This window comes from Zingiber officinale, chromosome 8A (assembly GCF_018446385.1).
Source record: "Zingiber officinale cultivar Zhangliang chromosome 8A, Zo_v1.1, whole genome shotgun sequence".
Taxonomy (NCBI): Eukaryota; Viridiplantae; Streptophyta; class Magnoliopsida; order Zingiberales; family Zingiberaceae; genus Zingiber; species Zingiber officinale.
In genome coordinates this window covers 20,803,020-20,816,500 of record NC_056000.1, presented here as the reverse complement: position 1 = coordinate 20,816,500, position 13,481 = coordinate 20,803,020, and the positions used below count along the sequence as shown (strand labels likewise).

Below are 13,481 nucleotides of genomic sequence, written 5' to 3'. Positions count from 1 at the left end.
TATTTTTTATTTATTTTCTTGATAATTTCTTATTACTCGATTTTCCTATTTTTATGGATCTAGTGTTTATCCGATCCTATTTTTATGGATCTCATAGTCTTTGCTCTTATCATTTGTGGTGTATTTAAAAGGTTGTAGAGGTGTGTAGAAGATATCTCTCGATGTAAGATTTTCTTTCTTAAGTTAAATTTCTATTTGTCCTATTCTTCCTGTATACTCCTGTGTGCTGTGTATTGAGTGTGCTATTCTTCGATTCTAAGCCAACATCTGGTATCAGAGCCTTGGCAATATAGAACACCCAAGAATCCACGATTCCACAAAAATGTCTAGCATCCCATAAGTTACTGCGAAGGAGAACGGCGGAGTGTCATTTCTCTATCCGATGCTAAGCCCTCACAATTATACTGTGTGGCCAATAAAGACAGAGGCGATTCTTGATGCCCAGGGAGTCTGGGAGGCGGTGGAGCCAGTGGAAGGAGCCCAGGTGGATGCAAAGAAGGATAAAAAGGCACGTGCATACATCTTGCAGTGTGTCCCCGAAGACATACTTCTCCATATCGCAAAAAAGAAGACGGCAAAGGAAGTCTGGGACAGCCTCAAGACGAGGTACCTTGGAAGTGATCGAGTGAAAAAGGCACACGTACAAACGTTGAAGAGTGAGATTGACGCCCTTCGGATGAAGGAGACCGACACAATTGATGAGTTTGCTGACAAACTCAGTGCTATGAGCAACAAGTTCTCCGTTCTTGGTGCCACGCTTGAAGATTCATCTTTGGTAAAGAAGTTACTCGATTCTGTCCCTGATAAGTTCTTCCCTATTGTTGCTGATATTGAGCAGTTTCATGATCTTGAGACGATACCATTTGAGGAGACTATTGGGAGATTGAAGGCGTATGAGGAACTCACATTACGATTACGTGGCAACACCAACGACACTGAAGGAGAGCTCCTACTTACTCATGCCGAATGGCAAATGCGACAGAAAGGGAGCAACGTGGACACTTCGTCAGGAGGAAAGGGGTGTGGGTCCAGCAACCCAAGTCGTGGCAAATGGCGCAGTCGTGGCCGTGGTACGCCGAGCCAAGACAGTTCAGGAGGCACTAGCGGCAACGACAGAGGCACTCGTGACAAGAGACATATAAAGTGTTTCAATTACGAGAAAATGGGGTATTATGCGTCCGAATGCTACAACAAGCGGCGTGATGATGAGGCTCACCTCACTTGCGCCACCGATGAAGAGCCAACACTGATGATGACCGTGTCCCACGAGGAGTCTGACACTAGATGTGAGCGGCAGGATACCATTATGCTCAGTGAAGATAGGTTGCTACCGGAGATGTACCGCGGCGTTAATAAAGGAGATAAAGACATCTGGTACCTTGACAACGGTATCAGCAACCACATGACTGGCCATCGCAAGAAGTTTCAAGAACTAGATGAAACCATCACCGGGAGGGTGAGGTTTGGCGATGGATCAACCATTGAGATCATGGGCAAGGGGATGATTGTGTTCGAATGCAAGAACGGCGCCGATCGGAAGGCTCTCCACGAGGTATACTACATTCCAAAACTTTGTAGTAATATCATAAGTCTCGGTCAATTGACAGAAACTGGGAACGAGGTGCACATGAAAAGAGATACCATGAAGGTGATTGATAGGAGCGGGAAGATCTTGATGTTGGTAAAGCGAACACATAATCGTTTGTACAAGATAACCTTGAAGATATTCAAGCAAGTGTGTCTCCTAGCAAGACCAGAAGACCCAACCTAGTTAGGGCTCATGCAAAGCAGCGAACCGACAGTGCACGGGGCACTGTCCATGTGCAAGTCTGCAGGAGGCAGACTTGGCATACATCCGAGTCGGGGCATGCACGCAAGGGATGCCAAGCGGAGCAGCAGCGCGGGGTTGCCCAAGCCTAAGTCATACAGGAGGAAGACTTGGCAAACCAGCAAGCGTGGCATGGGCGCAAGCCATGCCAAGCAGAGGATTGGCAGTGCGCTGGGCACTGTCCAAGCCCAAGTCTGCAGGAGGCGGACTTGTCAGCGAAGCGAGCGTGGCATGTATGCAACATATGCCAAGCAGCAAAGGCGGACAGACGGACTTGTCCGTTGTGTGAGCAGATGGACTTGCTTGTGTTGCCGAAGGAGCAGACAGACGAGACTTGTCTGCGGCAACGAAGGTGCGGGCAAACGGACTTGCCCGTGGCGCCAAGGAAACAAACAGACAAGACTTGTTTGTGGTGCCAAAGATGGACAGATGGATTGTCCGTGGGTGCCAACGAAGCCATGACATGGTCAAGCACAAGGGACAGATTGTGGTTGAGTTCGTTAATACCGGAGAACAACGAGCCGATGCGTTAACTAAAGCATTGTCATGAGTGAAGTTAGCTGCCATGCGACAACTACTCGGCGTCCATGATTTACAACCATGTCAGAATTAGGGGGAGTAATGTGGAAAAAATAATCCAAACATGATAAGGTTAAGTCCCCACGTCGTTAGTTTGTTATTTTTATTTTTTATTTATTTTCTTGATAATTTCTTATTACTCGGTCTTCCTATTTTTATGGATCTAGTGTTTATCCGATCCTATTTTTATGGATCTCATAGTCTTTGCTCTTATCATTTGTGGTGTATTTAAAGGGTTGTAGAAGCGTGTAGAAGGTATCTCACGATGTAAGGTTTTCTTTCCTAAGTTAAATTTCTATTTGTCCTATTCTTCCTGTATACTCCTGTGTGTTGTGTGTATTGGGTGTGCTATTCTTCGATTCTAAGCCAACATCACAGTCATAATAATAAATTAGCATTATTTCTCTCACTCAACAATGTTATGATTCGTCAGGAACAACCTTCCTTAAATTCTTCCACACTACTTCTGTATAAAGCAAAACACAAAGTGTAATCATTGTCCTACCTTAGGAACTAGGAATCGCCAACCCTACCGCCTTCTGGTGCACGATGATTAAAGCACAGTCGTGCCCCTGCCATGTGCATGGACCAACACCCATCATTTTTGCTTTGTACTCCCTCGGTTAAGTGGATGATGCTCCTTAATGTGGTGGATAAAAAATAGCCTTTTAGTCGGTCTAAGGTCAACAAGTCAATATAAGTATCGTTAAAATATAATTATCAGAATTGATCGGATTAAATCATTAAATCAAATCAAATTAGTATTTAAATTATTTTAATAATTCTGTTATAATTATTAGAATAATTCTATTATTTATTAATTAGTTAATTGATCAAGTACTTTTTGAACATTATATATTGTATTGTCCTTAGGACAAATATCAATGAACAATAGATTTTATTGTTCTCATATTATTTCTTACTCTCTCCCTATTCTTCTTCTTACATAGTATCAGAGTCATCTCTTTTTATCTTCCCTCAACTTCTTGACGTGGAGATCCAATAAACGGCGAACCCTTTTTAATTTTTTCCCTTGGACCTCTACTTTCCTACGTATTTTAATCTTCTTGTTCTTCTCTGTTTTCTTCCACCGCCAACCCCTTTGTTTCTCTTTCCTCTTCCTTAATCTTTGTGTTTCTTCCACAAAAAAAAGTTACCTTAACGATTCTGTCTCTGTGGTTTTTCTCCCACAGCTGCCGACCATAAGGTAGAAGCTCTTTCTTGTGACGTCGTCCAACAGATGTCGTCGGACAAGTTATTTTTACTTTAGATGTCAAATACTCAACGACATCAAAGAGGTCAAAAGCAAAGTTCAGACCGATGTCAGATTTGTCACATCGTTGGTCATACTAGAAATATATGTCCTAAAAGACTTGATTGGTCTTGGGTAAAAAATAAAATTTGTCTCGAAATTGGACATTTTGATATTCAATGTTCTAGTCCATTTGACTCAAATTTCAGTGATGGTCCTACAGCCTCAAAACAACTATCTATTTCACAAGTATATCCTAAAGTCCTCTCATCTGTGCCTACTTGTGGTAAAACCCCAAAGTTTTCATCTACTGATTGGTATATTGATATTGGAGTAACTCATCATATTACATCAGATTATAATATCCTTACAGACTTAATGTCATATTATGGCTCAGATACGGTTCAAGTAGATGATGGTTCAGGTTTGCAAATTGCTAATCTTGGAAACACAAATGTTCATTTATCTAATCGAACTTTTTACATGCGCAATGTCATTTATGTTCCATCTATCACTAAAAATTTATTTTCTACACGTCAATTTTGTCTTGATAACAATGTCATTTTTAAGTTTCATTTTAATCATTATCTTATAAAGGATAGAGGAACAAATGTTATTGTGTTTTATGGGAGAATCAAAAATGACCTCTACTATATTCAGAGTTCTTTAATCAAAGCTTTTGTTGGTGAATGCACAAATAAACCAGCTTGGCATGCTCGACTTGGTTATCCTACCCTTTGTATTGTTCAGTCAATCATCAATAGGTAAGGTTTACCTACTTCCATTACCTCCTTTCCATCTCATTCATGTAGGGTCTGCGTGAAATCTAAAAGTTATAAACTACATTTCTCTTCATCTGATTATATTTCTAATTTTCCACTTGAAATAATCCATTCTGATGTTTTGGGTCCTGCACCTATTTTGTCTAATCAAGGTTTCCAATATTATGTTACTTTTATTTATCATTTTAGTAAATATACTTGGCGCTATCCTATGAGAAGAAAATCTGATTTATTTGATATATTATGTAATTTATAAATTCAAGTTGAACGATATTTTAATCGTAAAATACTCTCTTTTCACTTTGATTGGGGAGGCAAATATCAAGCTCTCCATCGTCATCTTGTCTCTTGTGGAATTGTTCATCGAGTTTCTTATCCTCACACTCCAGAATAAAATGGCTCTGCTGAGAGAAAACATAGACATATAGTTAAAATTACCTTAGCTCTTCTTCATCATGCATCGGTTCTATGTAAATTTTGGGATGAAGCTGTTAGCACTGAAATATATCTCATAAATCAACTTCCTACTCCATTGCTCAATCATAAGTGTCCTTTTGAAAAACTTTATAATCAAACCTTTGATTACACTTTCCTTTGAATTTTTGGTCATGCATGTTATCCATAGTTATGCCCCTATTCTAAACACAAACTTGACTCTCACTCATTACAATGTGTTTTACTTAGTTATAGCAATTTGCACCATGGTTATCGTTGCTTGTATATACCAACAGGACGAATTTATATTTCACGACATGTTACTTTTGATGAGTCTCTATTCCCTTTTTCGGTAACTTCTTTGATCTCTCCTCCAGATACAAGTGACACCTTATTGATGCCACCTAATATTGTCAGAAGTGATGACATCCTAGATCTTGCTCCGGAACTCTCTAATAACTCCCCTATAACATCAGAATCACCTCAGGTTGCTACTCCAATCTTGGAAGCCTCGTCAGTCGAAGATAATATGCTCTCTAGTTTTGGATCCTCGGATAATGCAAGTCTGTCATCTACATCACCATGTCAGCCTACTTCCTCGTCACCATCAACAAGTGATTTAGATGATAATGCTCCTCGTCGCATGCTTCCCGTTAGTGACATTTATGAACGTTGCCCACCAAATACAACTCGATATCCCCTTCCACGAGATTTAGTGGTCTCTTCAAAATCTATTAAACCAACTTATTTTACACAAGCAAGCAAGGATCGAAACTAGCGTAGTGCAATGACTACTGAATTTGATGCACTTCTTCGAAATGGAACATGGAGTCTAGTTCCACGCACTCTCTCAATGAATGTTGTGGGCTCTAAATGGGTATTCCGTCTTAAGTATTGACCTGATGGTTCTCTTGAACGGCACAAAGCTTGACTTGTAACTAAAGGATTTAGTCAATAGCTAGGTATTGACTTTAATGACACTTTTAGTCTAGTCACCAAAATTACATATGTCAGACTATTATTATCAATAGCTATTAGTACTAATTGGCTTGTACGACAATTGGACATTTCAAATGCGTTTCTCCATGGTCATCTTAAGGAAACTATATTTATAGAGCAACCACCTGGGCTCATTCATCCACAAATTTCATCTCATGTTTGCCAACTTAAAAAATCCTTATATGGTCTTCGGCAAGCTCCTCATGCATAGTTTCATCAACTATCTAATTGGTTACAAGTTCAAGGATTTTTTTGATCAAAGACTAACTCGTCTATATTTTACAAATATAATGATGGATATATGATATTTTTTTCTTATTTATGTGGATGACATTCTGATAATTGGCAATGATCACAAGGGTATCATAACATTATTAAGTCTTCTCAATCAAGAATTTCTTACTCGAGATTCAGGTATTGCTCATTTTTTTTTGGTATTGAGGTTATTCCACATGAGGATGACTATCTTCTCTCTCAAAGCAAATATATTACTGGACTTTTTCAAAGAACCAAAATGGATGGAGCGCGTCCGATCTCTACACCAATTGCTATAAACAACTCTCCAACTTCATCCTCTCCTGCTTTATCTGATCCACAGATTTATTGAAGTATTGTTGGAGCCTTACAATATGTCACTATCACATGCTCTGATATTACTTTTGCGGTAAATCGTGCTTGTCGATTCATGTATACTCCAACTGAACAAAATTAGGATAATGTTAAAAGAATACTTCGCTATCTCAAAGGTACTATTCTACATGGTCTTCTTTTATATCGTCAATCGTCTCGAGATTTATATGCATATAGTGATGCAGATTGGGCAAGTTCTCCTGAAAATAGACGCTCTACTAGTGGATATGCACGCAATATTTCTTGGACAAAATCTTATCTCATGGAATTCAAAAAAGCAACTTACAGTATCTCGTTCAAGCACTAAGGCAGAATATAAAGCTATAGCAAATACAATGTTAGAAATTATTTGGCTTCAATCACTTTCTCTGAACTTCATCTTGCATCAAATATTGCACCAAAAATTTGGTGCGACAATATTGGAGCAACATATTTTACAGCAAATCCAATCTTTCATGCTCGTACAAAACATGTGGAAATTGATTTCCATTTTGTTCGTGAACATGTGGCAACTCAACAGTTATTCGTCTCTTATATTTCTACTGAAGATCAAATCGCTGGTATCTTTACTAAGCTATTATTCAGACAACGTTTCAACAAGTTAGCAAGCAAACTCAAAGTCAAAGATTTCCCGTTAAGTTTGTTGGGGGGTAAAAGAGATAAAAGATAATTACCAGAATTGACTGGATCAAATCACCAAATCAAATCAAATTTATATTTAGATCATTTTAAAATTCTATTATATTTATTAGAATAATTCTCAGAATTATTCTTAGAATAATTCTGTTATTTATTAATTGGTCAATTGACCAAGTACTTTTTAAATATTATATATTGTATTGTCCTTAGGGTAAATATTAATAAATAATAGATATTATTGCTCTCATATTATTCCTTGCTCTCTCCGTATTCTTCTTCTTAAATCATTATCTTGCCTTAGGAATTAGGAATTGCTAACCCCACCGCCTTCTGGTGCAAGATGATTAAAGCACAGTCGTGCCCATCATTTTTGCTCTGTACTTCCCTCAGTTAAGTGGGTAATGCTCCTTGATATAGTGGATAGAAAAGAGCCTTTTAGTCGGTCTAAGGTCAACAAGTCAATATAAGTATCGGTAAAATGTAATTATCAGAATTAACTGAATCAAATCACCAAATCAAATCAAATTAGTATTGAGATTATTCTAATAATTTTGTTATAGTTATTAAAATATTTCTCAGAATTATTCTTAGAATAATTATGTTATTTATTAATTGGTTAATTGACCAAGTACTTTTTGAACATTATATATTGTATTGTCCTTAGGGCAAATATCAATGAACAATAGATTTTATTGCTTTCATATTATTTCTTGCTCTCTCCCTATTTTTATTCTTAAATCATATCCTGCCTTAGGAATTATGAATCACCAACCCCAACGCCTTATGGTGCAAGATGATTAAAGCACAGTCGTGCCCCTATCATATGCATGGACCCGCGCCCATCATTTTCGCTCTGTACTTCCCTCGATTAAGTGGATAATGATCCTTGATGTAGTGGATAGAAAAGAGCCTTTTAGTCGGTCTAGGGTCAACAAGTCAGTATAAGTATTGTTAAAATGTAAGATGGTAAAAAAAATCGAATAGTTAGTTTAGGAGGATATCCTTTTTATGATATTGTTGATATGATAGACTCTCTATAAGTCTCATTTTTTTATTCTATTGAATTCGTACGAAGCTCTATTTCCTATTCTCTTTCGATTAGTTATTGTCGATCAGACAAGTTCTCTACGAGCCCCACTCTCTAGCTTCATCGAACTCACACGGGGCTCTGCTTAATGACAATAAAGAAAGCAGTTATGAAAAAAAATTCTCCTCCCTAGTGAATAATTCTTCGTACATCCCTTCTTCTTCTTATTCCTAAATCAATACGAGATCCTCTTCATCTTTTTATTTAATTCTCTTCCTAGAAGCTTCGCATATCCCTTCTTCTTCTTCTTATTCCTTCCCTTCTTCCAGTAGCATCTAGTAGCAGTTCTCCTCTTCTTGTCCTTCCAACTATTTTGCTAGTGCTCAATTATCTCATTCTAGAGCATTCTCACTTTCTATTTCTCCTAATATAGTTTCATGGACTCCTAAGAACCTAGTATGGCATCCGGATTCTGGAGTAACTTATCATATTACACTGGAGTATGATATTCTCACAGAAACTTCGCCTTATCATGGACTTGACATGGTACAATAGGTAATAGCTCAAGTTTATGAAGTCCTCACCTTGGAAACATATCCTTTCACTTATGTGGTCGAACTTTTCGTATGCGTAATACTCTTCGTGTTCTTTCTATCACCAAAAATTTACTTTCTTATGTGGTCGAACTTCCGTATGCGTTAATTTCCTCTTGATAATAATGTATTCTTTAAATTTCATCCTCATCATTGTCTTGTGAAGGATCTCACAACAATAACTACTCTACTATAAGGAAATATTAAAGACGGCCTCTATTATCTTCGACCCACCTATACTAATGCTTTTGTTGGAGAACGCACAAATAAATTCTCTTGACATACACGTCTTGGTCAGTCATCTCAATGTCTTGTTTAGAATATCATTAATCAGTATGGTTTACCAATTTCTTTAGCATCCTCATCTCCTTTATGTGAAGCTTGCATGAAAGCAAAATCTCATAAATTACCTTTTGTGTCTTCTACTCGCACTTCTAGTTTTCTTTTAAAAATTATTCACTCTTATGTGTCAGGTCCTGCTCCTATTCTATATAATCAAAGTTTTTTTATTATGTTATTTTTATTGATAATTTTAGTAAGTTTACTTGGATTTTTCCTATGAAAAGAAAGTCTGATCTCTTTGATATTTTTTGTCATTTTCAAAAGCATGTTGAGCACTATTTTGATTGTAAAATACTCTCTCTTCATTCTGATTAGGGAGGAGAGTATCAAACCCTTCATCGTCATCTTACCTCCTCAAACATCCTTCATCAACTCTCTTGTCCCATACTCCTGAACAAAATGAATCTGCTGAGAGAAAACATCATCATATAATTGAAACTATCTTAGCCCTTCTTAAGCATGCCTCAGTTCCACTTAAATTTTGGAATGATGTTATCCATGTTGGTTGCTACTCAGAAAACCCAATGGCTCCACTGTACAAAAATTTTGTACGTGATCTGAACCTTTCCTAGCTACCATGTGTTCTTTTAAGTTAAACTTGTATCTCCTGCGAAACTTAACACGTTTGATTCCAAGTTTAACTTATATGTTCTTTTAGGTTTAGATTTGGATCTCCTACGGAACTTAACACGTTTGATCCAAATCACCTAGGTTATAAATTCAATTAAATATTAGTTTCCAAAATTGGCTTCCAGTACTGCATGGCGAGGCACTTGGCCTTCTTGGATATGGGAGCAATCACCACCGACTAGACAAAGCCTTTTAAGGAAAGTTAATATTTAATTTCCTTATATAACTCTAGGTTAACCAAAAGGAACAATCAAATCACAATGAAAAAAGAAAAAGAACACAACATCGAAATTAAATTCGAAAAACAAGAATCGAATGTCTCTTATATTTGGTATTTATACAAAGAAAAATTAACTAGTATGATGCGGAAATTAAATACTAGTTAAACCTTTTCCTTGTTTGCTAAAAACCTCGAGATCTTCTGCCGTATCCCTCGCCTCCTCTTAGACGTCATGTGGGTGACGATCCTCCAAGACGAACACCACCCGGAAAGCTTCTCCTCCTTCTCTAGAATTCGGCCACCACCACCACAAAGGAGCAAAAGAGAGTAAAGGGAAGAGAGGGGGAGGGGCTGACCACTTGATCTCCAACAACACAATATCAATTATTATGTTTTTCAAGGCCTCCCCTTCCCCCATTTTTATATTAGTTTCCCAACGGAAAATTATGGAAAGAGTTTTATAAAAAATTAGACTCATTCATATTTTCTTTTTTTTTTCCTTTTAATTAATCAATCCTAGATTGATTTATTAATTAAACAACTATTTGTTGATGTTTAATTATTTGACCGGCCCCTTGCTTGGGCACCAAGCAAGGTGGCCGGCCACTTATTAAAAGGAAAAAAAGAAAAATATTTTATAAACTTTTAAAAGAAGAAAACTTCTAATAAAATTGATCCGGTGTTGAGAAGAGGGGGCCCCGCTTTAAGAAGGGTCCTTCGTAAGGTCAATCCAAAGGTAAGCCGATCGGGTAACGGCCTCGTTGACCCGACCGGCTGGTCCGAGCGGAACTAAAGATAACCCGGCCAGGGGCTTGGGTTTCCGACGCAAGGAATCGAGTGGCCGAGCGGAAGAACCGCCCGGCCGAGGCAGGGAAGGGAGGCAGAGGCCGAGCGATTAGACCGCCTGGCCGTTCCACAAGGAAACAGGGGAAAAGGTGTTCAAGCACTAGAGGTCTTCTAAGCCAGGCCGGCACATATGTCCGGTCGGGAGAAGAGCTTCAGCCGGGCGGGTGAGCTCTCGGCTCGGGAGGAAGAAGCCCACATGCTCCATGGCTAGGTATTATTTATATTCATGAGGAGAAAGGTTTAACCGTCCCATCAAGGGAATGGTCTAAACTGTAGGAGTATGACCTCAGACATGCTCCCCTGACAGGACCATACCGCGGCCTCAGACATGCTCCCCTGACAGGATCATACCGCGGTATGGCCCAGGGCATGTGGACTTCCCGATGTAGGTGCTTGGTGTTCCCTGGGTGCTCTATATAAGACCTCTCATTTCTTCATCGGAGGTACGCCAGTCTTCATCCTGCAGCCACCTTCTTCGTCTGTCCCCTTGCCTGACTTGAGCGTCGGAGGGTCGTCGCCGGGGATCTCCCCGGCCCGACTTCTGTGCAGGTTCGCCGAAGATTCGTGCGACCAGGAGGAGACCTACGTCATCGACTAGGAGAGCGCCACGTGCCCAACGTCCTTTGGTTCGGCGATTCGGACAGGATCAAAAATTTTACAAACTCTCTTTTTTTTTCTAATGTGGATATTAAAAGGAAAGTTTTAAAATTTAAAACCAAGTTTTAAAATTTAAAACATCTCTAATAATATTTCTTTTTAAAAGAAAGTTTTATAAATTTTACAACTCTCTTTTAAAACCTTGTGGCCTAATTTAAATTAGGAAAATTTTATAAATTTTTAAAATCTCTCTTTTTACAAATTGTAAATATCTGAGAAAACTTAAAAATTCAAAAACAACCTTCCTAATTTAAATATTGTGGTCGGCCCCCTTGCCCAATGCAAGGGTCGACCATTTCTAGAGAATATGTGGCCGACCATTGCTTGGTCACCAAGCAATGAACCGGCCCCTTCTTGGACACCAAGATAGGCTTTTCTTTGGATGGACTTGAGGCTTTATTGAAGCTACAACAGGGACCTAGAGGAGAAATTGATTTTGGCCTTCTGATGAGCTTGAGTATCCCGTGCTCGCCCCGAACACACTGTAACGACCCACCTTCTGGGTACTGGCTGTAAGGCCGGTCGCTACAATTTATGCTAAACTATACTGTGCGGAAAGCTGGGCTAATTAAAATTTTACTCTACTAATGATGGATACAACTGATAAGAAAGGTCTAAAGACCTTCTTTGCTGGTATACATATACTAAGGAGGGGAAACTGAACATCCCAACTGAGCTAGGGACTAGAAACTAAACTTCCCAACTACCTACAGACCCGTCGATCGATCCACAGACCGATCGGAGCTGCGGTCGTTCTGTTCCCAACTGGATCGGTCGGCAGACCGATCCAGGTATGTCTGGATCGGTCGGCTGACCGATCCAGGCACCCGAAACACCTGGAACTCGCTACTGTATCGTGCTGGATCGGTCGGCTGACCGATCCAGGAGGATACAGTAGCATACTGTATCTGTCCGGATCGGTCGGCTGACCGATCCAGCGGCACAATCTGCACTCTGATCGGTCTGTAGACCGATCAGAGTTCTGATTTCAGCCCTGAACTCTGATTTCAGCACTTTAGCGTGCCAAAATCTCACACAACAATTCTAAAATCAATGGAATTACATTCTAACAACTATTAACCAGCATTCTAACATAATTACTAACAACTAAACCTGGCATACTACATAGTACATGGTTTACTATTTCATAACACATAACAACCAAAACTGAATAATGAAAACTAAAAACGCAAAGTGCTAATACTGAAGTAAAACTGTTTAGATCCCAAAGATCTTTATTCCAACTCCTGCCCACACACATCTTGATAGCATTGCCCTCCAGCCTCCGCTACTGATCCATTTTTCCTTTACCTTTATCTGCAGTATAAGAAAAGTAGTATCTATAAGCTAAAAAGCTTAGTAAGAAACCATCTACCTCACAAAACATGCAACGATGCATATATGATTTCAAATCATGCTGTTTAAAACATATGCTGGATATACTGAATAAACTAACATGACATGGCATATAAGCATACAATCATGGCATATCTAAAGCTGAACATAAAGTCATCATGCATATTCACAGGGAAAAACTAAGCTGATACTAAGAACTGAGCTACGCTAATACTGAGCTACTGCTAGAACTGTACTGAATTCACGAACTAATTTGTGAAAGGTTGAAAACCATATACATATAATAAGTGAAAATACTAAACATGCTGCTGAGGGGCCCGGCAACTGTACGTGCTATGCGCGCATCTCTAACTAGACCCGGGGTTGCAAGTCCCGAATTTAGTAGAGCTACTAGGTTATCTAAACCTAGGGACCGGCTATGGGAGTCCAGCCCAGTGGATATCTAATCCAGTAAAGTGCCAACTGAAAAGTAAATACTGAGTATAGCTAAACTGTTCTAGATTGCTGTTCTAGGTTATCTGAACCTAGAGCTAGGCTATCTGAACCTAGAGGCGACTGTGGGAGCCCACCCATTGGACCGTAGTCCCATATAAGCTAGAATAAACTGATTTACTAATTTAGATGCTTCTAATGCATTCAACCGTGCTAATAAGAATGCCTAAGTTG

At 39.1% G+C, this 13,481-nt stretch overlaps 1 protein-coding gene across 1 annotated transcript; it reads left to right on the top strand.

Annotated features, from left to right (window-relative positions):
* The first annotated feature begins 382 nt into the window (after positions 1-382).
* LOC122010594 lies at positions 383-3,034 on the top strand. Its single transcript, XM_042567112.1, has 3 exons — positions 383-1,388; positions 1,608-1,681; positions 2,918-3,034. Exons 1-3 carry the CDS (start codon positions 383-385, stop codon positions 3,032-3,034), a joined length of 1,197 nt encoding a protein of 398 aa, XP_042423046.1.
* Positions 3,035-13,481: the final 10,447 nt, after the last annotated feature.